The sequence below is a fragment of the Chionomys nivalis genome, chromosome 13, assembly GCF_950005125.1.
Source record: "Chionomys nivalis chromosome 13, mChiNiv1.1, whole genome shotgun sequence".
Lineage (NCBI taxonomy): Eukaryota > Metazoa > Chordata > Mammalia > Rodentia > Cricetidae > Chionomys > Chionomys nivalis.
Genome location: NC_080098.1, coordinates 21,375,168 through 21,402,824, shown reverse-complemented (window position 1 = coordinate 21,402,824; position 27,657 = coordinate 21,375,168). Strand labels below are relative to the sequence as shown.

Sequence of the window (27,657 nt, the reverse complement as noted above, 5' to 3'; positions counted from 1 at the left end):
CCTCTACTACCTACTAAGAAAGCCATCTGTGGGGTATGCTGGTGGGGGAAGACGGTAAGGAAAGGCACCGGACGCTGCCTTTCCACAGGATCACTAGGTTTTGGCTACAGAAGCAGAGCATCAAGAGCAAAGCAAGAAAGAGCGAATCAGAAGGGTTCAAACACTAGCCAGTCCAATCACTCCAATCCCGGGCCAGGACAGCCACGGTCTCCCGCATCCACTTGGCCGCCAAATATCTACAAGAGTTTTGCTTCTAAAGGGACCACTAGGCTGTGATTGGCCTACCCTGGTAGTGCCTATCCGGTACACTCCGAGGCTCTCTTTAGCGGTTCCGAAATTGATGTGAGACTGATTTTGGTGCAATGCGAATTAGCTCCAGCAGCGGAGTCGGGAGGAGACTGCCTAGCTCTGGAAGCTCCGGCTTGGGCAAAGCTGGGACCCGGAGTCAACGCCCGCCCACGGCTGGCTCCATCCACGCCGCCGCCCATTGCCTTGACAACCAGCCCCCACCCGCCCTCCTGCACAGCCGGCTTGGGCCACCAGCTCCTGAGCGTGCGAAGGCGCCCCGCCCTGGGCGCCCCGAATCTGTAAACCACGCATCCCCACCTAACCGGGAGCTTCCGAGCGCCACGCGGAGGCGCCCCCTCCTGCCTGAAGAAGGAAAACCCGGGCGCCCCCAGCCTTGACTTCATAATAAACCTCCCCGAAGGCTAGGGCTCCCCCGCGCGTTCCAGCGCCTTGCACCTGCCGGGTTCCCCTACCCGTTCTCGCTAGGGGACTTGGAGTGCGCGGACGGCCCAGGAGCGTGCGTGGCCCCGTGGTCAAGTGCAGCACCTTGGCGCCCAGGGCACGGCGCTCTTGGGGAGGGGAGCGGGACATCCCCGAAGGCCGCCTCGCGGGAGACGTGGTGGGGGGGGAAGCTGCCGGGTGTACTGGGAGGGCGGGGAGCCCGCGGGAGGAGGCGGGCTGGGGGAGTGGGGCGGGCGGCGGGGAGGGAGCAGGAGCCAGGCAAGAAAGTAGCAGAAAGTGAGGCTGGCAGGCGGCGGCAGAGGCAGGAAGTCTGTGCCGAAGAGCAGCAGAAATTAGAGCCAGGGAGGGACCGCGGCGGCAGCAGCCAAGGCGAAAGAGGAAACTGCCGAAGAGGAAGCTCTGCGGCAGCCCGAGCCTCCGTGCGCTCCGCATCCTCCGGCTCTGCATCTCCGCGCCCGGCATCCCCCTGCGCCCGCGCCGGGCCCCCGGCGCCCCCTCCCCAGCGTACCCCCGGCTGCTCCACAGCGCTAGTCTGCCATGGCCCGGGAGAACGGCGAGAGCAGTTCCTCCTGGAAAAAGCAAGCGGAAGACATAAAGAAGATCTTCGAGTTCAAGGAGACCCTCGGAACGTAAGTGGGTGCTGGGGACCAGAGGGTGGAAGTGGCATCGGTGGCGGCAGCTTTACATCGGTGGCTGCTGTTACTGCCGACGCCGCTACCACCACCACCGCGGCAGAAATTGACTGGTCGCTGTATCCTCATTGTTCCATGGTCCGTTCTTGCGGGGGACCCTCCATGAGTCCACTGCGTGGGTCTGCGCCCACGGGTGACACCTCTTCTGGGCGGGGGAGGGGAGCTCTGGGCGCGCAGAGAACAGCCCACGCGGGCAAGCGACTTTCCATTTCCCTTGCCACCACCGCCCTCCACCGATTTTCTCCCCACGCGTGACTGTGGGCTGAGTATGGTAAATCTCGTTGATCGCTGGCTGTGTGCGCTTACTCACCGTATGTATGGGCGCTCTGGGTGGACGAAAGTGATCACGAGGAAATGAAGCTTTTGGTCCTGCCCTTACATCATATAATCCTATGGAATTGACATATGCACGTACTAGGCTTAGGCTAGACTTTGAATGGCCTCAGGATGATGGGAGGGAAGAATTTCGCAGTATTCAGAGTGACATGTGGGCAGAGTCTTATCAGAGTGTGTATTTCACATAGGGTCAGCGGCCGCGCTGGGATGCATGTCCGGGTAGGAGGAGGGTTAGTGAGTCTTTTAGAGGCGGTTCTCTCCGCGGCTTTACGTAGTCTCATGCTTGATGGTTACATCTCAAGAAAGCAGAAATAATCAAAAGTCTGTGTCATCAGTGCTCTGAACATGTGCCTCTCGGCACAGCTGCAGTTCCCTTCCTGCGCATGGGTTGGTTTTGTTTTGTTTTGAAGCGCCTCGGATAGGTAAAAGGGCCCTGAAAGAAAGAATTCAGCGCTGACGGATGAGTGTGAAGTTCAAGTAACCCCCCCCCAACTTGATCAGTTTCTGTTTTTGATCAGTATCTATCCTACAGATACAGTCATGCACGTGCTGCACGAAATCAGCGTTCTCATGGGGTTTACAGAAGGTGTTGATGATACACAGAAAAAGAGGGGGGTGGGTGTTTCCCCGGCATATCTGTGTGACTGGGTGCTTTTCTTTCCTTCCCTTCTGTCGTTTCAACCTTCTTATTTCTGCACAGGCTTTGCTTTTCCAGGACCCCATTTTCAAATCTGCTCCAAGCCCAGAGTTCCACAGCTAAATACTGCTAATGATTTCTCTTCGGCCACCCCCGCCCTCATCCCCACATGCAGTGGGTCCCCCAGAGAGGAGAAGTAGGATGACATTCTCAACTGTGCTCCCAGATGCCTGGGACTGGCCTGTGCAGTGTGCTTAGCTCTAGAACAGGGTCACCCTGCTGCTGCTGAGATGCCGCACCAGGGCAGGCATCTCTGTGCTCTTTCTTTGTGTCTTTGTGGAGACAGAATGAGGGGCTGTTAGCTTTTCATTCAGGAAAGAGGGTTAGCCTCTTAACTCTTCCAGTTAAGATGCTACTTCTGGTCCAAACTTTTCAAATTTGTCATTGAGGTTTGAGACTGTGGCTCAGTGATGCCCAAGTTAACAGGAAAACAGAAATGTACCTTTTGCTTGTCCAGCAGGGACCTGGCATATGGTTGCGGATGGGGGACTGGAGATTGAGGAATACCCTCCTGTGTGAGCATATCCCCTTACATGTCTTTTACCTGCCTGTAGGTACCAGTTTCCTGCAGCCTCTAGGCAGGTGGATCCAATCTCCCTTCACTGACTGTTCTCACTGGTAAAGCCGGAGCCCCAGGCCTGCACCTCTGCAGTGACCGGGCTGCTGAGAGGGAGCGGGCTTTGAGCAGATTGTACTGTGTGGCATGCCGTTTGGGTTCATCAGAGTGGCTTCCATTTCTGGGAAGGACAGAGTTTTGACTTCATGGTGACCCGAGCTCAGGCAGAACAGCTTCATAGACTTGAGCTGTGCTCCAGTAAGCTGGCTCTTTCCGAAGGTCCCTTCTCTTTGAAATAATTCTTTGCAGAGAAACTCTCTGGTGTAATGCTGACAGGGTACCTAGGATGGTACTAGAAATACAATGATCAAAATTAAAAAAAAATTGAATGACATAATAGTATTGACAATTATGGTGACATTCTTAAAGGTATACTAAGCACTAGGCTTTTATTCTAAGTTTCTTGTGTGAATTAATCCATCTCAACTCACACACTAAATTCATGACATAATTATTTAGTGCTCCCCATAGTTTTCAGACGAGGGAACCGAGGCATGAGAGACACTGTGAACTAACAAGCTAGCTGCTAAGTGGTGGAGATAATATTCAGAGCAAGGCAGAAGAGGTGCATGTGTGTGCATGTGTGTGCATATGTGTGCATGTGTGTTCACGTACATGCGTAGGCCAGAGGTCAACATTGGATGTCCTTCCTTTGCTCTCTGCCTTACCCTTTGAAGCAGGGTCTTACACTGAACCTGGGGCTTATCCATTTGGTTAGAGTGGCCGCCAATGAGCTTCAGAGATCCAATTGTAGTGGGATTAGTTGGGGGAGGCCATGGCCAGCTTTTATGTGGGTGATGGGACTGCACATTCAAGTCCCCATGCTGTGTGGCAGGCTCTTTCCCTACTGGGACACCTTTCTATTTCCAGAACAACTCTCCACGGTCCTCAATGCCATTCAGCTACTTTATAGCCTGAAAATGCCAATTTAACCAGAGAGTAGAAAATGCCAATTTAATCAGAGAGTAGGGAATGTGGTTGAGTGGTAGTGTGTTTATCTACCGTGTGTGAGGCCAGGTTACATCCCAGGACTACCAATAATTATGAAAAAGGTGTTAGTATATGGAAAGCCAGTTTTAATAAGGATGCACATAAGAGACTATTATGAATAACCTCCTATCTAAATATGCAAGAATTTCAAAGTTCTTGGATTATTACCATACCCTGGTCCAAGTCTAGTGAGTTTAGCCTGAGTCTTACCATAGATTTTCTTGTAGATTTACTTTCTGTCACTTTGGTGTGGGTTTTAAATCTGGACTTTTCTCTTGTTTATAATAAAGTCTAGTAGGAGTCAGAGGCGTAGACAACAATGATTTAATAATTGGAGTCTACACTCAAAGATCTGCGTAGCTCCAGTCACACTGTCCCCTGGGCCTTCACCAAGCATCTTCAGGATTCTAAGACAGGAAAGCTCTGCTAGAGACTGGTCACAATATTTTTGAAATAAAACATTGTAAACAAACAAACAAACAAGCAAGCAAGCAAAACAAACCCGGAGGAGAGTTCAGTAGCCAGCTTTGTAATCTTGTATTTGGCAGTCTAATCTGGTGTCTCTTCTCAGAGTCTAGAAGGTCTAATGTAGGAAGCAGAGGGTCAAGGCGTTATGTCAGTGTGCTTAGAGGGACCTTGCTGACTAGAGGGCCCCGTGAATGATGGCTGGATTGGGAGGATTGAAGAGAATAGGCTGAGGGAGAGGAGAGGGCAGTCTCCTGGTGTGGGAATGTCTAATGCACCTTCAGGTCAGGCCCCAGGAAACAGTTAACCCTTATGCTTCACGTCAGTCTCCTGCAAAGGGGGCTCCAGAACCTAACTGTATCTCTGAGTGAGGTGGGGAGACTTAATTACTGTTTATTAATCAACAACATGTTTTCAGATCCTTGGCACACAGTGAGAGCAAATAAATGTTGTGCAACAGCAAATTAGGAATGGTAAACATTTCTGTTGGCGTATTTGCTAGGCTGTTAGAGCCATCTCCGCTGGAGGAGTGTGTGTGTGTGTCTGCATCTGTGCAGATGCATGAATACGTGTCCATCACATGTGGGTGTGTAGGTCAGAGAACAATCTTGGCTGTTTTTCCTCAGGCTACAACCACTTTTTTTTTTTTTTTGAGACAGGGTCTCCCACTGGCTTGGGACTCACTAAGTAGGCTAGGTTGGTTGGGCAGCAAGCCCTAGGAACCAGCCTGTGGCCTGCCTCTGCTTTTCCAGCTGGCTTTCAGGTGCATGCTACCATGTCTAGCATTTTATTTTTATTATTTTTAAAATTTTAAAAATGTGGATTCTGGGGATTGAACTCAGGGACTTATGTTTGCAAAGCAAATGCTTTATTGTTTAAGCTATCTCCCCAGCCACAGAGATCTCCTTAAACACCTTCTGAAAAAACAAACTTGGTGTCCACCATTCAGAGAAGGATGTGGAAGGTTTTCAAACGCCCTGACAACTTGATATTTTGTGGTTCACTTATGTCTAGAAGGCATTTCTAATTGTTGTTCCTTGGGGTTTGTCTTGTGCGACTAGGTGTACCTATTTGGAGGGACAGTGTGTGTGTGTGTGTGTGTGTGTGTGTTCATGCAGATGGGTGAGCACATGTGTTTGCATACATGTGGAAGCTAGAGGTTGGATATAGCTTTGGACCCTGGTTTTTGAGACCGGGTCTTTTCATTAGCCTGGAGTTCACCTATTCACTAGGTTAGCTGGCCAGGGAGCCCAGATAGCTGCTTGTCTCCACTTCCCCAGTACTGGGTTATGAGCACCACAATAGCCTGCTTTATATGTGGATGCTGGGGATCAAACTCAGGTCCTCCTGCCTATACAGCCAGCGCTGTAACCAACAAAGAAGTCTCCCCAACCCCATGGAGGGACATTTTTATGACCATTCAAGCAGAGGATGAAACAGTCCAGGGCAGCTGCTTACTCTAAAGTAAGTGGGTCTTTTTTATGACCTACGTGCCTGCTGGTGGCTGCTTTAGGAGGAGAATAAATGGGTATTTCTGTGGGGCTGGAACTGTCTCTCCCACCTGGCTCACCCTTCTGTTGCTAAAATTGCTCAATAATTACACCTGTTGAGGACAAACGTGATCGATTTGTCTGCAACCTTAGATGGGCAATAGATTTGCCTTTTCTTTTGGTGGGGGGTGTCCATGTGTATAAAGAATGCAAAACCACCTGGGGTAGTTTGCATCTTTCCACTTCTGGTTATGCTGCGGATTCGGAGATCAGTCAGATTTTTAGCCTCTGTGAAGAGCTTTGGAAAGATTAGGAAGAGGAGGAGGGACGTGAAGCCTGGCTGTCTCTGGGAGGCTAACCCAGCTGCAGTATTTGCTGTTAGTTTGGATCTCTCCATCCTCCTGTTTAAACATCTAAGATTATCCCTGGAATACCTGCTATGTTGTCGGCAAATTGAGACAAGATGGAGAAGCTAAGCTGTGGTGGTTCCAGTCCAGCTAAGGCTGGGAAGGGAAGTGACAGGGAGTGGAGGGCTAAAGAAGTGATATATGGGCTGGAGGCGCTTTAGCTTTTGCTCCACATTGGAGGGCCTTGAGCAGAGGAATGTTACATGGCTTTACTGAGTGTCCAGCTCAAGGGCAAACACGGGAAGACCAACTAGGAACCTTCTCCTGTGCCCTATGCAAGGGGACACAGTGGTGCAGAATGGGGAAGCAGCCATGGGTTACACACTCCGTTGTCCTTCCGCATGAGTGTACTGGGATCCGGGATGTGGAACTGTGGCTAGAGCTTTTCCCCAGAAGAACTAATAAGAGCTGGGTCTCAGGTCGCAATCTCCGGTTTAAACTTGTCATCTGAGCGCACAGTAATTATACTTGGTTAATGTCAGATGGACGCCCATGAAGTCTCAGGGAAGGACCGTAGGGGTTAACTTGTTGAGCTTTCCTTTGGCCGGGTCTCCATAAATCCCTCTAATCTTTCCTTTCCCCAGATAAATCCCCTCAAATCCTCTCCAGTTTCTCTCCTCCCTCTTTCCTCCCTCTCCCCTCTCCAAAGGCTTAGGTGGCAGATCAGTAGGGAATTGCCATATTATTGGTCATCTTGCCCGAGGGTGTCAGGCTCCTGGTCCTCAGGCCCGAGTCCTTACATCTACAATTTCACAGGGATCAGCAGGGAACCCAAAGCCCATTGGATTCATATTCCTTTAATTAATGACGGAATTTCTTATAGGCGACGAACAAGCTGACCGGGTTTCTTCTCTGACTCAATATGGCCAATCCAGTGCTTATGTAGTTAAAGCTGGAGGACATGTGGACTCTGGGAGAGATGCCAGCATTTCCCCCCCCCTCAGTCCATGTTGGTTATGCCCTTTTGACTTTCTGTGGTGCTAGAGAGCACTTCTCTTGGCCAGCTTTTGATTAGATTCTATTTGACTTTTAAAAGAAGGTTTATTATACCATGTATACACGATGTACAAAGTTCACCATTTAGCTCTAATCATACCAAGAATGACCTCCAAATGCATGCCGTAGGTCAAGCTCATTCTGTGGCAGGCCACACTGATTCCATGACCTCAGCTCTCAGTTCTATGCTACGATGCTGTGTGTTTCACCAGTACTGAAATAAATGAAGGCACTTCCCCCTGCCCCCCCCCCCCCCCCGATGTGTGTGCCTGTCCACCTAGTTTAAGCGACAGAGCTTCTCACTGTTAGAACTCACTAAGTAGGCTGGGCTGGCTGGCCAGTGAGTCCAGGGACCTGCCTGAGTTCTGCTTCCCCAGCCCTGGGATTACAAGTGCATGCGACCACATCTGGTTTTTTAATGTGGGTTCTGGGAACCCAGCTCAGGTCTAACACTTTACCAGCTGGGTTGTCTCTTCAGCCCGACAGATTGTGTTCTTGGTTGACACTGGATCCTGGGGACAAGTGTTTAGTTTATTTGCTGAGCCTGGGTAGGAGAGGCAATAAACATGGACTAAAGAGTTCACATCAGCACAGTTATTGGTAACTCTGTGCACTAGGTGTTGCCTTAATTTTTCCGGGTCAAGGTGGAGACAGAAGTTGCCACCTCCTGGATTGTATAGGGGTTCAATGACATCTAGACTGGTGCTGCTTTTAACAGCTGGGCTGACTCCCTAAAGTCCACCCAGGCTAGGACCAGCGGAGAAGAGCACGCTAGAGTCTGCCGGATATCAATTTTTGGATGCCCTTGTTGCAGATATGTAGATTGTAGAATGTGTATTTAACCTTTCAGAAAGTTAATTTAAGCAACCACAGACAAGCTCTCATTCAGCCGGGCCAGAACACCCATTGTTCTTCAAGGTACACTGAGCATCTGTGAACCTGGTTTAGAGGTTACCTGGGAGGGAGTGCAAGTTTTGGCAGGCTCCACTGCTTTTTAGCTGTGCGGTTTTTGGTCTTCTGAGCCCAGTGGCTTCCTCCCTAAAACCAGGTACTAAGAGGACCTAACGTGAAGGTAGCCATGGAGAGGAAATGCAGAGCGCATGGGACCCACCAAGAACAGATTGTGAGTTCAGGTACGGTGACTGCTGGCTGTCTCATTAGCCCCTGCTCCGCAGATGCTGTTTGCACAGATTTAGAGCCTGCACTGGGCCATTCACAGTTGTTGCCAGCAGGAGGTGATTAAACCAGAGGATAGTGCTAGCATTAACCAAAAGACTCAGCCTGAAAGCATTCTCCGGGCCAGCTCGTGAACTGGAGTGACCTAGTTTGCTACGTCCTTTCCTCTGGCTGGCTCACCAGATTTGCCTCTCTGCCTCTCTTCCTGTTTCCTGGGCTGAGTTTGAGAACCCAGTCTATATCAGCTGGCGGTAGAGTCCTCTTCTCAAAGATGCCCAAGTGTCTTCGTGTTGCCGTGGTTCTTCTTCAGCATCAGTATGCTGTTCCTTTAGAGCGGTTGTTGGCTTCCGCCTTGTTTCTTACTGCAAGGGACACATATGTGCATGTCTCACTGACATAAACACTCTTTTTTAATTTTTGCAGTGCTGCGAATGGAACCCAAGGTCTTGTACATGTTTGTCAACTCCTTTGCCACTGAGCTGTATCCCCAACTCTGAGAACAGTATTTTAATTTGATGACTGAAATCACTTAGAATGTCATTTCATCACAAAGTTGTATAGTTTACAATCTTTGGGGCCGAGGAGATTGCTCAGTTGGGAGTACCTTAGTTTGGTCCCCTGAATCCACCCAAAGTGTCTGGGTGTGAATGCATGTGTACTTAATTCCTGTACTGGAGAGGCAGGGACAGGTACAATCCTGGGGCATTCTGGTGTGCCACCCTAGTTACTCGATGATTTCCAGGCCAGTGAGAGGCCCTGTTCAAAAAACAAGGTGGGTAACATCTCAGAAATGACACCTGGGGGTGTCTTTTGGCCTCAACACATGTTCATACATGTTCATATCTACCCAGTACACATGTGCACCTGCACACAAACATTCATGTGCAGGCTTGCCCAGTATCTTAGTTCCTTCTCCTGCTGATGTGGGAAAATAACCCTATAAAAGCAGCTCAATGGAGAAAGGGTTTGTTTCACCCTTCAGCTCCACGGTGAAGTCAGTGATGGCAGTGGAGTCAAAAGCACCCTGGAAGCTGCTGGTCAGTCACATCCATGAGCAGGAAGCAGAGAACAACCATTTATGAAGTCTAGGGAATGGTGCCGCTCACAGTAGGCAAGTCTAGGGAATGGTGCTGCTCACAGTAGGCAACTCTTCCTACCCCAATTAGTGCAGTGAAGACAGTCCCCCAGAGGCAAGGTGATTTTAGATTCTGTCAAGTTGGCAGTTAACACTACCATCACACACAGGCACAGAGTCTCTGGCCTTGCATTTGATAGGCATGTGTTCTTCCCCTGAGCTAGTCCCCGGGTTGTTGTATATTTTAAAATATCTACACACTGCATTTGTCTTAGTGTGTTTTGCGATGGCACGGTGTACTTACAACACCACATAAGCACAGGAAACAATTTGTTATGAGCTGTCCTTGTTGGGGTTTGGAGATAGGAAGTGGGAGAAGATGCCAAAAGTTCCAAATTTCTCAAGTCGCAGGCTCCAATGCATTATCCCTATTATTGTTGCCCCTGTTTGTGGCCAGCGTCGTGTGGCATGACCTGCTGGGATCTCAACTGTTCACGTGCTACCTGTTGAGAGGCTCTTTCTGTCTTTCATGAGCACACCTCAGACCACTGGGACCAGTTTTGCAATGAGTTGGATCTAGTGTTATAGATGGAATCCTGAAAGCATCACAGTAAATAAGAGTTCGGGCAGCCCCGAAAGAGGAAGTTACTGGTTAATGAGTCCCTTGTTATAGACCACATTAACAGGCACAAAACACCAAGGACCATGATTTTTGCTTGTGAATCTGTTTTAAGATTTCATTGTAAGCTTTCATGGTTGTTTTCTGACGCATATTTCCTCTAGGGAGTGAAAGCTTATGTGGTAATTCGGGTCCTGCCAGGCCTAGAGATAGCCCCAGAGACCGTGAGATGAACACAAGGGACTTGGGGCTTAGTAAAGATGAAAAAGTGTTGGCTTTAAGTGGCCCTTTTGGCCCCTTGTACAGCTAGGACGTAATGACAAGACTTCACATTTGTTTGCTGATCTTTTCGTCTCAGCCATTGTGGTTACATGTGTAACTTCGAACTAAACCGTTGTGGCCATTTCTAACTGTATAGTCCACATTTAGAACATTCGCGTTGGGCAACCATCCATCTATACAAGTTCTTACTCCTCCCAAACTGAAACTCTGTACTCATTAACCAATACCTCCCTCTTCCTCTTCCCCAGGCCCCTGCCAATCATCATTCCACTTTCTATCTCTCTGGTTTTTACTTCTTTAAAATGCATTGTTTAAGTGGTCTCATGGCCTCGTGTTTGTTTAAGCCCATTTTATCTAGAATGCGTTCAGGTTTGCCTATGGTGTAACAGGCACGACGATTCTCAAACTTATAAAGTGTTCTTATTTCCCTGTATGAAGATACTGCATTTTTGCATTTTTCTTCATCATTAGATCTGTACTGCTTCTGCTTCTTGGCAACTGTGAATAATGCTTCTGTCAACCTGAATATGCAAATCTCTCTTCAAGACTGTGTTTTCAATTCTTTTGGGCACATAGACAGAACTGCCAGTGCTGATCATATGATAGGTCCATGTATCACCCCCCCACACACACACACACTTCAGAGGGGAGGTTCTCATTTAGCTCAGGCTGGCCTTGGTGTCTCTAGGTAGCCAAGAATAACCTTGAATTCTGGGTTCCCTTTCTTTCATCTCCAAGTGCTAGTGTTACAGGTGTGAACCACCATGCCTGGATTCCATGCTTCATTTTAGTTTTTTTGTTTTTTGTTTTATTTCCAGTGCTGAGGATTGAACATAGGGTCTCATGAGAGATACTAGATAGGCACTATACTTAATTTTAATTAAATTATTTTTTAGTGTATGTTGCATGGATGGAACATACACATGTGCACACATAATCACTCATACATGTGCCCAAAGAGGCTGCAGCGGAATGTTGGGTGTCTTCCTGTCACTCTCAGTTTTATTGCTGCGAGACAGGATTTCTTACTGAACAGGAAATTCACTGTTGTTTTTGACAAGTCTGGCTAGCCCGTGAGCTCTCTGGATCTGCTGGTCTCTGTCCCCAAGTGCTGAGGTTATAAGCATGCCCAGTCAAGGCTGGCTTTTCATGTGAATGCTGGGGATTCAAACTCAGGTCCTCAGTTTTGCAGAGTAAGCATTCTTACCCGCTGAGCCATCTTCCCCACACCCTGTGATTCTGATTCCAGGTACTGCCATGCAGTTCTCAGGGTTTCGCAGTGCGCAAAGTAGTTTTTATAGCCCTGATTCCTTCTAAATCTTTAAATAACTTCATAGTCAATGAGCTATAGTTTTTACAGATAAGAACACCAAAGGTCAGAGGGGTTAAATGACTCAAGTTAGAATGCCATTGAGTGGAGATGAGACTTCTGGCTCCTGATTCTGAGTTTTCCTCCCCATCCCATGATGCTAGCAAAACTCCTTGCTGGTGTTGGTAACACAGGCAGTGTTGACTATTAAGAAGGGGGACCAAGTCAGTACCCTTTGCTGAATACTTACGGCAGGACAGCACAGTGTGTGGAAAGCTGCTGGAAGGGAGGGATCGCTGATGTTAGCCCTTGCCGAGACACTCCCAGCTGGGCCTATTTCATGCTACTCATGGCTTGGTAACCTCCTTGCAAGACTCCTGAGCAGAGTTCTCCTTACACAAATACCAGGGGGATGTGGAGGGCAGGAATGGACCTTACTGTCTAGCTCTGTTAGTCAGGAGTTAGAATCTTGATCTCACCCCGTGTGGCTTGATTACCTTGTTACACGTGAATTGTTTTATAAGTCTCTGATGAGCTAAGCCAGGTGTGAGGCCTGTGTCACCCAGAAGGCGTTACTCTACTATAAAGATTATAGGGTTGTGGATGAGCCTTTCCCAGGTATGCTATCAATATGCTCACCTTTGGAAAGGTAGTTATCAGATTTTGGGCAGGTCTTCCATGGAAATTCGTCATATAGTGACCTTGAATCTGCCCCCAGAGTTTCTTAGTATATTCCATCTGGCCCTACTTAGGTGGTTATTATTATTATTATTAATTATTGTTTTCAGTCTCAGCCTTTAAGTGATTGACACATTAAGAGAAACCTTTAAAAAGAATTTATAAAACAAATATCTAGTGAGAGAATTTGAGAAACATGGAAAGGTAGTCCATTTTCTGTAGCTATAATAGGAAATTATAGACTAGGTAGTTTATGAAGAAGAGGAGTTTATGTTGGTCACAATTGTGGAACTCCAAGAACATGCATGGCTCATGTATGTACTTGGTATCTGGTGGGTTTTATCTGCAGGCAGGAGACCTTCCAGAAAGCCAACAAGTAGCACGGGTCATCACATATATACAGAGGTGTTGTTTGTTTTAGAAAGCCACTACTGAAATTATGAAAGACCCACTCCCATGATCTTACTCAATCCTGATGGGCTTCTCACAGGCCCCACCTCCCAATGCTGTTAGAGGATGGCTTTGTGCAATTTCTGCATGTGCATTCTGGGGACACGCCTACCAGCAGGTATAAAGAAATGACTGCATGGTTGGATGAACTGTGGGCACTCAGTTCCTCCAGGGGATGGATGCCCCCGAAGTGAATGGAGGTAGCTTCTTGGCTGTAGTAGGGCAGTGACTATTTACTGACTGGTGATATTACTGATACTTTGTTATTCTACCAGCAGCAGTGGTTGGGCCACTATGCACAGGGTTTCTATTGGCCCTGGATGTGGTAGTGGCAGTCTTGGTTGGATGCCATGGATGACTGGCTGTGTGAAGTGTATCAGTGTCTGGTGCTAGCTTGGTGGTGGCGATGATAGCATTCCTTGACTTACTGTCATGGTCACCTCTTCTAAACATGTCCCCAGACTCAGCAGTGTGATGGAACCTGGTGCCAAGATGAGATCCTGCTGAACTGGCTTGCGGAGAGCTAATAATACACCTGAGAAAAAAGAGATAAACAATAGTCATGTCCAAGTGTGGCTGACTGTCCCTGATAGGGCAAGATATGGGAACGTGGTTTCTCAGGCGCTTCATGACAGGTGACACAAAATAGATACCTCTCCGCACACAGCCCTCTCTTCTGACAACGTGCACAAACCTCATACCTTTAAGCAAATTCCTTAGCTACATTTTTTTCCCTCTGAGATAGGGTATATGTAGCTCAGGGTAGTCCCCTATTTGCTATGTAGTCACAGATAATTCTCAACTTCTGGTCTTCCTGTATCTGCCTTCTAAGTGCTGGGATCACAGGCATGGGCCACAATTGATTTATGTGGCACTGAAGATTGAAGCCAAGGTCTTGTGCGTGTTAGACAGGCGCTATGTCCCCAGTCTCTATATTTTGGATTTTATATGTCTACCAAGCATGTGTTAAAGGCTTGTTCCTATCAGGATCCTGTTGGAAGGTGTTGGAACTTTCAAAAACTGGGCCTCAATGAGAGGTCTTTGGGAGTGGATGATGGACTCCAGGTTCTATATCTCTTTCTCTCTTGGGTCCTGGTCACCAGGTGAGCATCTGCTCCCCTACATCCACCCCCGTCTGCCCTATGATGTGCTGTTTTATATCAGGTCCAAAAGCAATGATGCTATCAACCCAACACTGCCTGCACTGTGAGCCCAAGGAGACCCCTTCTCTTGGTCTCTGGTGTGTGTTACAGTGACAGAAGGTGACTGACACATTCCCTTGAGAAGATTTTCAGAATCATCCCATCTTGCAATTAGATGATGGTGACCTTTTTATCACATGGAGAGCAGGTGATCCAGCAGGCCATGAAACCAGGAGCTTTGAGATTAAGTGACCTGGTCCAAAGTCTCCTGTTGAAGCCTAACAATATCCAGGCCATTGGCTCTTGGGTTGAGATTTTTCCTGCCGTGTCACCCAGGTGTAGTCTGTGAATGCTGGGAAGGACCGGCCCCAGCTCTGGTGCAATCATGGTTCCTAGAAGACATGCTGCTTTGTGGGCTTCCTGCCCTGGTCATTGTTTTCCCACGCCTGCGACCTCGTGATTCAATTTGCAGGTGTGAATTGTTCTGAGGATGTGATGGGAAATGCAGTAAATGCAGTAACTTTAGCTCCCTCAGCCTGGCTTCCTCCCACTGTGCTGCCTCGTGGAGCACAGGCCACGTGTCCCCAAGCCGGTGAGGCAGTCAGAGCCGTGGGCAGGGTGTATCGGGTCCCTATACTCCTGTGCTGAGGTGGGTAAACATGTTCCTGTGCCCTCAGGGAGCAGATCTCACCCAGGGATAGAACCTCGCTCAGACAGAATACCAGTGTGCACAGTAAATGCTTGAAGGCTTGTTGGGAAATGAACAATGAGTGGAAGAGAAGCAGCGTTGCCTTTGGTTCAGTCGATGGCGTTCCTGTTCCAGCAGTGCCACTTATTAATTTTTTTACAATAATTTTTACATTTTTGCCTTAAAATTTTTATTACATTTATTTGTGTGTGTGTGGGGGCACATAGATGTCACTGTGTGGAGGTCAGAGGACAACTTTCAGGAACTGCTTCCTTCCTTCCATGCTGTGGGTCTCAGGGATCCAACTCAGCCTCCTAGGCTTGGCAGCGGGCACCTTTACCCCTGAGCCATTTAACTTGCCCTCTACTCCTCTCTCTCTCTCTCTCTCTCTCTCTCTCTCTCTCTCTCTCTCTCTCTCTCTCTCTCTCTCTTGTCTCTTGTAGCTCAGGGTAACCTCATACTCAATTTGTGACTCAAGGTGACCTTGAACTCTCGATCCTCCTCTATCTCACTAAGACGGGCTTTAGAGGCGTGTGCCACCGTGTCCAGCTGAAGATAGTGGTTTATCTTTCCGGTTTCTGGTTGAGGCTCTTATCATTAACAGTTTTTGAGGGATGTAGGCATGCTCCATAGGATGGGTTCAAAATGAAGGGCACAGTGGGTTTTAAGCAGGTGGATGTCAGACTCCATTATGATTGCTTTCAGTGGAGAGACTTCCGGTGCCCTCAGATATGCTGGTAGAAATTCATTCCTGGGAGCTGCACTGTAATTTCAAGACTAAGAACGTAAGCATTAAAGATCTATTGGTTATTTTTGTTGTTGTTGTTCTTGCCACAAAATACCCTACAGAAGCAACTTAGTGGAGGAAGGGTTGTTTCAGCTTATAGTCTATCACGATGGGGAAGCCATGGCAGTAGATACATAAGGTGGTCAGCAGTCAGGAAGCAGAGGTGGGGGTGGGGGAGAGCAATGCTGGCTCGTGCCCAGCTCTTGTTTTCCTTTTCCTGCAGTCCAAGTCTCCAGGCCATGAAATGGTGCCACACATAGTAGGGGTGTCTTCCCAGCTCACTTAACCTGGCCTGAAAAAAAATCTCTCGCAGACATGCCTAGAGGGTGGCACTAGTTGACTCTACATCCTATTGAGTTGACAATCAACATTAATCATCACAGTAGCTCTTTAGAGATCTCTGTAAAAGAGTTTGTTTTGTTGGAATGAGCTGAGAGAAAGATTATGAAAGAGATATCGTAAGGGGCTGGACTGGAATGAAAGAAGGGGCAATAGCCATGTGGATTATGACAAAGAGAAAAGTGGATAGTCATGATGGAAGCATTCAATTGCTCATTCACTTGACAGTTTTTGAATACCCCTGGGATGAGCAATGCTGGGAGAATCTTGCATGTTATCTCTTTGGCCTGTGGTGGCTATACTCTGTCATCATATTAGCCTGTGAAGAAGCCACATGAATAATATGTTGGGTCCCCATTGAGATCATCAGTCTTATGATTGCCCTTGATTGCTTAGATAGTTTAGGTGAAAGAAAGGCCACAATGGCTCTCTGGTCCCTTCCCTTGAGTTCTGTGGCTACATAGAACATCCTGTGGTCTATATCACCCATGTCCCTTCAATTTTAGACTCATACTGGCCAAGATCAGTTGTCATGTATGTGTTGGTTCATATGTGTTGTATTCATGCTTGCATGTATGTAGAGACCAAAGATCAATTCTATTGTTCCTTAGAAGCTGTCCACCTAGGTAATTATTTTTGTTGTTTGCTTGTTTTGAGGCAGGGTCTCTTATTGGCTTAGAGTTGGCCAGATAGACTAGACTTGGCTAGCCAGTAAGTCTTAGGAATGCTCCTGTCTCCACCTCCCCACTAGTGAGGTTGCAATGTGTACCACCATGCCCAGCTTTTCTTTTTTCTTTTCCATGTGTTTTTTTTTGGGGGAGGGGGGATTGAACTCAGACCCTCTTGCTTGCAAGGCAATCATCAACTGAGCTATCTCCTCAGCTCAGCAAATCTGACATTTTTCCTTTCCTACTTTTTCTCTCCCTCCCTCCCTCCCTCCCTCCCTCCCTCCCTCCCTCCCTCCCTCCCTCCCTACCTCCCTCCCTCCCTCCCTCCCTGTAAGGGAACCCAGGGCCTTGTGCATACCTACCAGCTGCTCTGACATGAGCTCTGTGTCCCCAGCCGTTGTTTTGTTCTTTTGCACAGTTGTCTTCCGATGCCACCCAAAGCCCTTTGCACTCAGAGACATGTTCTTACACTCAACCTCTGTATTTTCCCTGAATGCCTAGCACACTGAGTAATGCAGAGTTTGGGTCACCTTTAAAAAAAAGTCCTAAGCAGTGCAAGTGCCTCTGTGGTCACCGAGGGCGTCTGCTTTCCTGAATGTTTGTGTTACTGAAAAGCCCTTGAGAATGCTCCTTCATATTTTCTCCCTCCGGATTTCTTCTTTAAACCATCGCTCTTTTCCATGTGTGGATTACTCATCGTTCAGATTAGCCAGCATGAATTTTTAGTCCATGGGCTTCACTGCACTTCCTCGCTAGTCTGTTTTCAGGCCCTTCAACTGAATGTGGAAGAAGATGAACTGTAGGAGAAATAGCTTTAGGATGTATACTAGGACTTTGAAACAGCCCTTAGTTCCATAGTGTGGAAAGAAAATATGAATGATGAATGATTATGAATGGTCCACCCTTCTATTAGTTGGGTAACCAAGGTTGGCTATGTCTAACCAAGGTTGGCTATGTCTAACCAAGGTTGGCTGTGTCTGTAGGTTTCCCATTGATTTTTCTGTTGCTTTTTCTGCTTAGCATTCTCTCATTCTTTCCAGTGTGGCTTCTTGCAGTCTTGAGATTATCCCCAGAAACAGTGTGTATCTGATCTTTTCTTTTTTGCACATATATATGCAGGTGTATGTGCAGACAGATGTATACGCATACGTGTAATATGGAGGCCAAAGGTCAACCTTAGGTGTGGTTCTTCAGGAAGTGTCAACCTTGTTTGTTGAGACAGTGTCTCTCATTGTTCCCTGGGGCTCTGAGATTAGACTGGGCTGGTTGGCTAAAGAACTCCAGCATCCATCCACCTATGCCTGCCTCTCCAGTGCTAGGAGTACAAGTGTGTGCACCACACCCATCTTTTAGATGTGAGTTCTGGGAATCAAACCCATCCTCATCCTTGTGTGGCAAATGCTTTTATGGTTGAACTATCTCCACAACCCTGTCTTTTTTGTCTTTCTTTTCTTCTCTCTCTCTCTCTTCCCACAAAAACTGAGCCCTTTAACAATTTCATGATTGTATTTTGTTCCCTTTTGCAATGCCAGTTTATAGAAATCCAGAAGATGCTGCTTTGGTTTGCATTATTTTTCTTCAGAAAACGTGATGCCCATTGAAACAAAAACTTCTAGGCATTTATAATTAGTCCCTCTGACTTTTTATCCCTCAAAATTTGACAGGCTCTTTGTCTCAATGTCCCAGATTCGTTGACTCTGAGGTGAAAGTCCTTGTCCTCAGTGGATTGGCCAAGCTTCCTGAGTAAAAAGAAGCCCCACAGTTCCCTTTTGCCAACATCTATTTTTTGCGGTGTTCTGAAGAGGCACAAGGCTGGTGTAGTGGGGAGGTGTGAGGATGGTATGATAAGAGAAACGAGGCTTAGGCTTCTGGTCACTGCTTCCCTGGACACTTGGCTGCATGAGAGGTCATTTATTGAGTATACCACCCTGCGGATTAAATCCTAATTGACAGATTAGAGGAACTGACTGGTCTCAAAGTCACGTGATGGATATGTCCTCAGGAAAGATTTGAACTTACATCTGTCTAAAGAAATTTCTAGAAGGCTGTGTTCATCTTTTAGCAAAATGAAATGGGGACTATGCATCTCCTCCAGGATGTGGACTATAGACTTCTCCACTGGTTTGTTTCTGTAGACTCCTGGCGGTGTGTGTGTGTGTGTGTGTGTGTGTGTGTGTGTGTGTGTGGGAGGGACCTTCCAGGGGTTCTGGGTAGATTCTTTGGTTCTGTTGCTGTTGTATGGTCAGAAGTTACCCTTGCCCTGGGCTTGCCCTGCAGCCCTGGAAGAGCCTTCATCTCCATCTGCAGTGGAGTGTACTAGGTCTGGAAACTGACCTGGTGTGTACTTGTCAAAATCCCTGTGTTGAGGAAAAAAGTGGGCTTAATGCCATTTTATGGATCAAGAATACATTTTCTTATTGTTTTGCTATTTTGATCCGATTCTGGCAAAATGAAGCAAGTCCTCTCTCCTTCCCCCCTGCCGTGTGTGTGTGTGTGTGTGTGTGTGTGTGTGTATGTGCAGGTAAATGTGTGTATATGCATGACTACGGAAGCTGGAGAATAGTCTTACCTGCTGTGCCTTGTTGTTTTACACCTTCATATTTTAGACAAGGTTCTCAAAATGTCCTGTATTTTGTAATTTGAGTTCATTGGCTTGGAACTCATCTGGCAGGCTGGCTACTGTCATCTACCCAGCAGCGTGCACCTCCATGTCTGGCAGTTTTGTGTGAGTTCAGGGAATTGAAGTCAGGCTTTCTTGCATATAAGGCAAGCACTGTGGTGATGGAGTTAACTTCCAGGCAAAGGAAGGTATTTGTAACACATTCAGAGAGCGGAGACTTCCAGCTAATTTGCGCAGCAGCAGCAGCAGCAGCAGCAGCAGCAAAACTCTAAATAAAAGCCAACTCCAGCCGTTTCTCAGGATTCCAGCAAAGTGTAGTGGTCGCTGGAGCTAGGCACCTGCATGCCATCTGCAGCTTAGCTGCCCATCAACATAGGGTAGCAGAAAATTCAGTTATATATCCAGAGGTGCAAAGAAGTCGGTGGGTGTTCTCAAATGGCTAAACATGTACGGGACTGCCGAGTCGTCCCTGCCCCACCCCCACCCATCCCCCCCTTGTTTGAGACAGAGTTACACTGTGTAGTCTTGGATGTCCTGGAACTCTGTAGACCGAATGGCCTCAAACTCAGAGAGCCTCTTGCCTCTGCCTCCTGAGGGCTGGGATTAAAGGCGTGCGTCACCACCACTGCCTGGCTAGTCCCTGTCCCTTTTGCGTGACCTGGTTATTGAACTGGCCGCTTATCTCAACTGACTATGACAGATAATTTTTAAAAATTAACTTCTTTGACAATTTCCTGCGTGTATTTAATACTAATTCTGCTTATACTTGGTCCACTACCCCCTTGTCCTTTCGCCGTGACCGACTGACCCCTCCTCCCACCAAGTCTCCATTCCACTTTCATCTTTTTTTTTTTTCTTTTGTGGCCCACTGGACTTAATGAGACTTGCTCACAGGGGCGCGGTGTGGAGCTATCCACCGGAGCATGAGTGAATCACCAGTGGCTACACCACTTCCTGTCCTCCAGCAGCCCCTGACTGTCATGAGCTCCCTCGAGTAGGTCTGGGTCCTGGGAGCCCCTTCCCCATCTGTGATTAAACACTTGGTGGTTCTGTCTCGTGTTTGCCTTCTGCGGCAGCCACAGCGCTCTGGATTCCTGAGTGCCGTGACCACAGCTCTAGCCCGGGGCTGTGTTTTATGGTTCCATCCTCGGTGCCTGGCTGGCACATTCTTTCCGCCTGCTTTTCCACAGTGCTCACTGAGCCTTGAAGAGGGTGATATGGGCATCCAGACCAAGGCTAAGCACTCACCAGTCATGTGTTCTCAACATTTTGCCCAGCACGAATCTCCGCATTGCCCAGTACGCATCTCCGTATTACCCAGCATTCCTTGCAAAGAGTACTTCTTTGCTCAGCCTGAGGGAAGAACACTAGTTTATGGGCATAAACGTAAATATTTAGGAGGCTGGGACAGATATGTTTTGATGCCAAGCACATTCCCCTCACATAAGGTATTTTATCTTATTCTATCTTGAAAATTTTTTTCTAAAGCAGTTTTTTTTTCTTTTCATATCACAGTGCATTATAAATGTTACTCAAAATGTTATTAAACTCGGTGACTTTTTCTCAGGGCTCCTTAACTTTGAAGAATTATTATTATGTATAAATGACTCATCATATATTATGTACCCCAAGCAGTTTTTTTTTTATATTCTCAATAATTGGAAAGCACCAGGAGAAAAGCAATAGGAAAATTAAAAATGTGGAACATTCACTCTGCGAAGAAAGAGCTCCCAGCTTGATAGGCAGTTACTCACGGTTTCTGTTTAGGATATGTTTTGAAATCTGTTTCTCTAATGATTTGTGTGGAAGGTGACCTTTTCCTGTTGTCACGGGAACTTCTTAGCAATGAGAAGTGGTTAAAACTGTAACTGATGTTGAGTTAACATCCCGAGGTACCGGAAGCCAAACTGTTTAATGTTCTGGTTTGATTCCCATTTTGCCTGCAATTCATCCGGAGCAAGCTTCCAATAGGAGCAACTGAGCTCACAGATACCTGTGCCTCAGTCTTCTGGAGACCAGTGTGACATCTGAGGTTCTGGACATACATCCCCGGGGGCAAGTTTCGGAGATGCTCTGCCTACTCAAGTGCACAGGCCCACGTGTGCACATTCTGCGTTCAGTGTCTCAAAAACTCTCTCTTACTTGAAATTCTTTCTATGTGTGTGTGCTATGAACATTTGTGTGTGTATGTGCATACACTTGTGTGTGTGTGTGCCATTAACATTTGTGTGTGTATGTGCGTACACTTGTGTGTATGTGTGTGCTATGAACATTTGTGTGTGTATGTGCATACACTTGTGTGTGTGTGCTATGAACATTTGTGTGTGTATGTGCATACACTTGTGTGTGTGTGCCATGAACATTTGTGTGTGTATGTGCGTACACTTGTGTGTATGTGTGTGCTATGAACATTTGTGTGTGTATGTGCATACACTTGTGTGTGTGCTATGAACATTTGTGTGTGTATGTGCATACACTTGTGTGTATGTATACATGTAGAGGTCAGAGGCCAGCACAAGGTCATCTTAATTTTTTAAGACAAGGTCTTTTGCTAAATTTAGAGTTTTCTTATCAACAAGACTACCTGGCCAGTGAGTCCCAGGGATCCTCCCCTGTCTGCCTCCCCAGTGCTGGGATTACAAGCATGAATCACTGTGCCCAGCTATTGAACGCTAGACACTGGAACCCATGTCCTCATGATTCCTTATATGGCAGATGCTTTACCAAATACGTCATCTCTCCAGCCCTTCCAACTTCAAATTCTTAGTATATTCTTGACTATGATTCTCTCCATCATTCGTGTTTTGCATTGTGCTTCCCAAACAATGAAGTACAGGGGCCTCATTGCGGAGAGTCTGGAGATAGGGGTATAAGTGACAGATACATCAGCATTTGACTGAGGCAATTTTCAGTGAAGATGGGATGGGGACCCAGTAACGAGGCGTGGGAGGACGGGGAACTTGGTTTGTTCAATCAAGGTCTTGTTGTGCAAGCAAGGGGACTTGAGCTCAAGTTTCAGAACTCACATTTAAAAAGCAAACAAAAATGAAAACCGGTTGATGTAGCATGGGCTTTTAATCCCAGCACCAGAAAGATGGAGATAGGTGGCCGGTTAGCCTAGGTGGAGTGATAAGCTACAGGTCAATGAGAAACTGTCTCAGGAGAACAACAGGGATGACTTCTGAGGAATGACAGTATAGAGACTGACCTCTAGCCTCTGTGCACATGAGCTGACATATGTGTGCACATCTGCATACACATGTACACTTTCCCACAAGAACATGTTTGTATGTACATTTATGCACACACTTGCATGCACACACCCCCGCGCACACCCGCATTTGGCATTTGGTGAACATCCAGACAGGGCTGTCTTGTTTGCTCAGGTCTGAATCCAACCAAGCAATGAACACAGTCCTAGTCCAGCTTCCAATGAAGAGGATCGATGATTTTAAATGGCAGAGTGTGGGTTTTTAGTGCGTTAAGGAACCTGTCACACTCTGCTTTTTTTTTTTTTTATAGAACAATTATTTAGTTTGACAACAGAAAGGAGGCCAAAGAAAGTCCTTTTATGAAGCCGATGACATCATGTCACTTCTGCTTCTCATGTGGTTGTCGTCCTTATAAAACAGAGTGACATTCTGGGGAGAGGGGGCCAGATGCTGCCCCGTCAGTACATGCTTAAGAACATTTCTGAACTAATTTAAGACTCATGTGCTTGGTACTGATAAAATTAGCCAGCTGGTCACTTCTCCATCTCTTTGGGGTTGACGTGAATAGTTTGAGGTTCCGATGAAAACAGAAGTGTTTCCCTGTAGCCATATTTCATAAACCTCTTCCGTTTTGATTTAGTTGCAAGCCTTCCTTTCCCCTCTAGACTTGTAGACTTGGAAATAAAAATGGAGGTGGAAGTGAAAAGGACTGGGCTGTGCCTTGACAATAATAGCAAAAGAAGGTCACTTTTGTATACACTGAGCTCTGACAATAGGCCTGCACCTTATAAAGGCAAGGAATTAAGTGGCCCCCTTCCTAGTGTGGTCACAGCAGGGCAATTGGGTTGAGAATGGGAATCCTTCAAAGGGATATCTTGGGTACTTTTTTTTTTTAACAAAGAAACTGGAAGTTGGAAAAACAGTGAAGAGCCTGTAATGTATGAAGCTCCCCTGGCAAGCAGGCTAAGCAGAGAAGTGCGTCCTATGGTCCCTGCTTCTCTTTGAGAGGATGTAAGGGCATTTTGGAATTTCTGAGCTTGAGGATGCTTAATTTGGAGAGGGCCTTGCAAACATCTTGTTCATTGGTCACCTTGATAGAACAGAGGCCTAGAGACCTTTAGTAGGGCCACACGAGTGGGTGACAGCTTGAGTTCTGAGTGTCCAGGGGACTATCCATAATTTCATTGGAATTACAGACACTAATCTTCTTTTGTATATGTGCATTCTGTCTCTCTGTTCATGCATGTATGTGTGTCTGCACATGGGCCTGTGCCTGTGCATGTATGAGAATATTTGTAGACCAGAGGTCACCCTCAGGTGCTGTGCCTCAGGGGTAGTCCACCTTGTTTTTAGGCTTGGCTGGCTAGCCAGCCAGTTTCAGGGTTCTGTGTTTCTCCACCACCCCAGTGCTAGGTTACAAAATTTACTACCGTACCGCACTTTTTACGTGCATGCTGGTGGTTGAACCCAGGTCCTCCCAAGATGCTAAACTTTAGCAGACAGAAACCCAGCATGGGGCTCCTTTGACAGGGTGAAATGGCTTCTATCCTTCTTCTCTTCCATCTCCTGCCACATTTGTCAGGGATGGAGGACAGCGAACTGTCTCAAGCTGTTGAGAGAATGAAATAAGCTAACAAACATGGAGCTCTTAGCATGACCCCTGCTCCAGCTTTAGTGCGCCACCCATGCCAACCTTTTCTGTCAGCAGCGTGACATGGCGTGGGCATTGTTTGATGTGCTTAATGATTGTGTTGTCATTGTTCCCGGCTTTGTGTTCTAGAGGGCTGCTTTTCTTCCTGGAGACCAAGCCCAGGAGGAGCTCTTTATCTGCCCAATTATCATGGGGTTGATTTTTTTTATTACTGCTTGGTAATTTTCAGTTGCTGATTAGTGGTCTCTGGTGGTTGACACGTGACAGCCCTCGTGTGTGTGTGTGTGTGTGTGTGTGTGTGTGTGTGTGCATCTGTCTTTGCACAAAGTAGATATTTTATACTGGCTTAATTTATGTTGTCTGTTAACGAGTCCTCAGCTCGGAGAAACCCAGCACTGGGGACTTGCAGGAGGTGGCCAGACTGTAATTACAGAATAAATATCTGGGTCTAGTGCTTCTTGTAAGAGCTTCGTGAAATAGACAAAGTCTGGGCCCCTGATTTTGCCTCTGCTTGCCAGGATGATGCTATCCCTTAGACAGGACCTTCTATGAGGGACATTTGATTTCCATGGCTGAGAAAATATGTTGTCTTAAACATACGAGAACAACTTGTGCTTCTCAGAACTGAGGGTGCAGGCAGAGTTTTCCAAAGGAGGGTGTGGCTTTGGGAAATGGCTCCAGTTTCTTCTGTAGTTTCATCAGTTTCCTGTCTAGGTAATTAGAGAATTTCAGATGTGCCAATTAGCTTGTGGCAGGCGCCTTTCTCATGGTACAGTGATAGATCTGGCAGTGCCATCGATGGACTAGGTTTTAGGTTGTGGGTGTGGCCTTCTAGGTGACTTGAGAAACTAAAGTGAAACTGGGGACACAGCTCACTTGATAGAGTGCTTGGCTAGAATTCGCCAGGCCTTCATTTTGGTACCAATTACCATGTAAATTGGGTGGTGAATGTCTTTAATCCAGGTGGTAGAGGCAGAAGTAGTTTAAGGTCATCTTTGGCTGTATAGCTGAAGGTCTTGTCTTGAAAAACAAACCAACCCAAACTAACCCCCCCGGTTTTTAAAAAAAAATAAGCAAGAAAAGGACCTTGGTTTTTGAATTCAGTCTTCATGGTTTGACACCTGGTGCTTTCCCACACCAATGGGTACTCCCATTCCACACACGTCACACACGTCAGTTGAGTGTCGTGGGGTTTAATTTTAATAGCAACTCGTCATGGATTTGTAGGGCTACAGTGCAGGCTCAGTCCTAGGCCCCAGGTCGTGATCTGTCTTGAGTGCATAGTTGTAATCGGAAGATTCCTACCGCCTCCCTCCCCAGATGGGTAATCTGCTATTTCTACTACTGCAATTCAAGAAGTCCTTGCTTACATTTTCAGTCTCTTGTGAAGGAGGCTGCGTGGGATGGAGGTGAACATGTACCTGAGCAGGTGCTCTGGTTGGGGACAGAAATGTCCTGGATGCAGAAGCCCCAGACCCTGTGGATTTATGGTGTACTGTCTGGCAGTCACACAGATGTATGCATCTAAATCTGGGAAGAACTTAGATCTCAGAGTCCATTATTCAACCCCTCTCTCTCCCTTGAGTTTTTTTTTTTTTTTTTTTTGGTTTTTTTCGAGACAGGGTTTCTCTGTGGTTTTGGACCCTGTCCTGGAACTAGCTCTTGTAGACCAGGCTGGTCTCGAACTCGCAGAGATCTGCCTGCCTCTGCCTCCCGAGTGCTGGGATTAAAGGCATGCGCCACCACCGCCCAGCTTCCCTTGAGTTTTGTGGGTGGGGCTAAGTGGTCCAACCCTCTCATTACCTGTTGGCTCTCCTTGCACGCAGCACCATCCAGAAGCTATCCAAGACCTCCCCCCCATTAACATTCCCATCACTCCTGAGACTCAGGGGCTTTCTTCTGTCAAGAGCCAGGATTAAGACCAGATATTATGACAAAAGATGAACCTCACTTCTGTCTCTCAGAAGTTATAACAGGCTTAGGAGTCCTATGCCAGGAATTAGGGACAGACACCAAATATATATTTTTCCATTATACCTCACTCTCTGGAGTGGTTGACTTTTCCCCTGTGTTACCCTATTAAGGGAAATATTGTAAGGTAATAGTTGGAATGTATTGATGGAAACCACATTCTAAAATGTGTGCCAAGTCTTCCTACCTTGCCTTTTAAAATCTTGTAAGGACAATCACATGTGGACTGGGGACTTGGAGAACAACTCCCTCCAAATATGACATTGTGGCAGGCTGAAGAAGTGATGTAGAGGGGGAATTCTGGGATTCCTCTTCTCTGCCTTTAGACTATTAGACTAGAATACAAAAGGGAACACAATCACAGACCTCCCTGCCTCCACCTCTACTTATGATCTAAAGAGATGAGGGCCGGCTCATTCAAACTCCCAAGACTGTTGTTCCCAGGGGAGTCATTTATAAGCCTCCAGGATCTGCACCCATCCCTCTCCCCTCTCCAGGTAGCAACGGGGATGTATAAGCTGGTGCACAGTGTCAGCAGACAGGTAATCACACCTCTGAATTTTCCTTCTGTGTTGTGGCTTTTCTCCTCTTGCATGCTGATAAGTTTGTGAGCGTTTTCTCTTTCCCTCTTGTCAGTTTAATTGCAGTGAGCCTGCACACGGTGGAGGAGAGCTTCCCCTTGGATTCCCACAGTGTAAATTCCTTATGGTAGCCAGCATGCTATTCACATTGGATTCCAAGCTACACGTGTGTGAACTTGACACCCTTTGGGGTAGTTTACATGAGATTGCATGCAGGAAACACTGCAGAAAGAAGTCCAGAATGAAGTACAGTTGTCTGTTTACTGTGATGTTTTCCGCCATGTTAACAAAACAACAATTCTCTAGTATGATTAAGGAAGATTATTTTATTTTATTTACAGGGCTAGGGACCAGAGCTTTGTGTAAGTGAGCAAAACTTTCTGTCTCTGAGCTGTACAGCCAGATTTAGGAAGAGTGTTAATGGTGAGAGTTTGAAAACCAGGATCCTCCAAGGACTGGACCATTTCTGGAGAAACTGAGTGAAAGCGTTCTCCTGCTGGTGTAGTGTTCTCTGTCGCCTTCTGTGTCATGAGTCATCTCTGCTTTGATCTCCAGAGCACCCCTTAAGGTCCACAGTTAGTGAAGAGGAGATCGGGGGCCTCCCCCTCTTCTTTTAGAGCTCAGCAGTTTTCTCTTTACCCAGTGAACAAGGTGCTGCTTTCGTATAATGTACTTAGGGGAATCAACCTACACAGTCCAGGTTCCAGCATGCAATTTTATGTCTGAAGTGTTTCATTTGCCTAAATAATCAAATTAGCTAACCAAATCTCCCTTTGTTTTAGGATTTACAGAGTTAGCTACAATTAGAATAGATCTCTCTCTCTCTCCCCTCTCTCTCTCTCTCTCTCTCTCTCTCTCTCTCTCTCTCTCTCTCTCTCTCCTCTCTCTCTCTCTCTCTCTCTCTCTCTCTCTCTCTCATCATGGAGAGCCTTTTGTGGTGAAACTAATTTTTGGTTAGTAACAGAATGAG

General features: G+C 46.9%; 1 protein-coding gene across 3 annotated transcripts in view; it reads left to right on the top strand.

The window, feature by feature from the left end:
• The first annotated feature begins 999 nt into the window (after positions 1 to 999).
• Camk1d (calcium/calmodulin dependent protein kinase ID) overlaps positions 1,000 to 27,657 on the top strand; it is a 401,940-nt gene continuing 375,282 nt past the window's right edge. For all 3 annotated transcript variants that reach the window (XM_057787298.1, XM_057787297.1, XM_057787299.1), the window contains exon 1: positions 1,000 to 1,379. In XM_057787298.1, the coding sequence (XP_057643281.1) occupies positions 1,288 to 1,379 (92 nt within the window). In that variant the 5' untranslated portion in view covers positions 1,000 to 1,287. The remainder of the gene's footprint in view (positions 1,380 to 27,657) is intronic.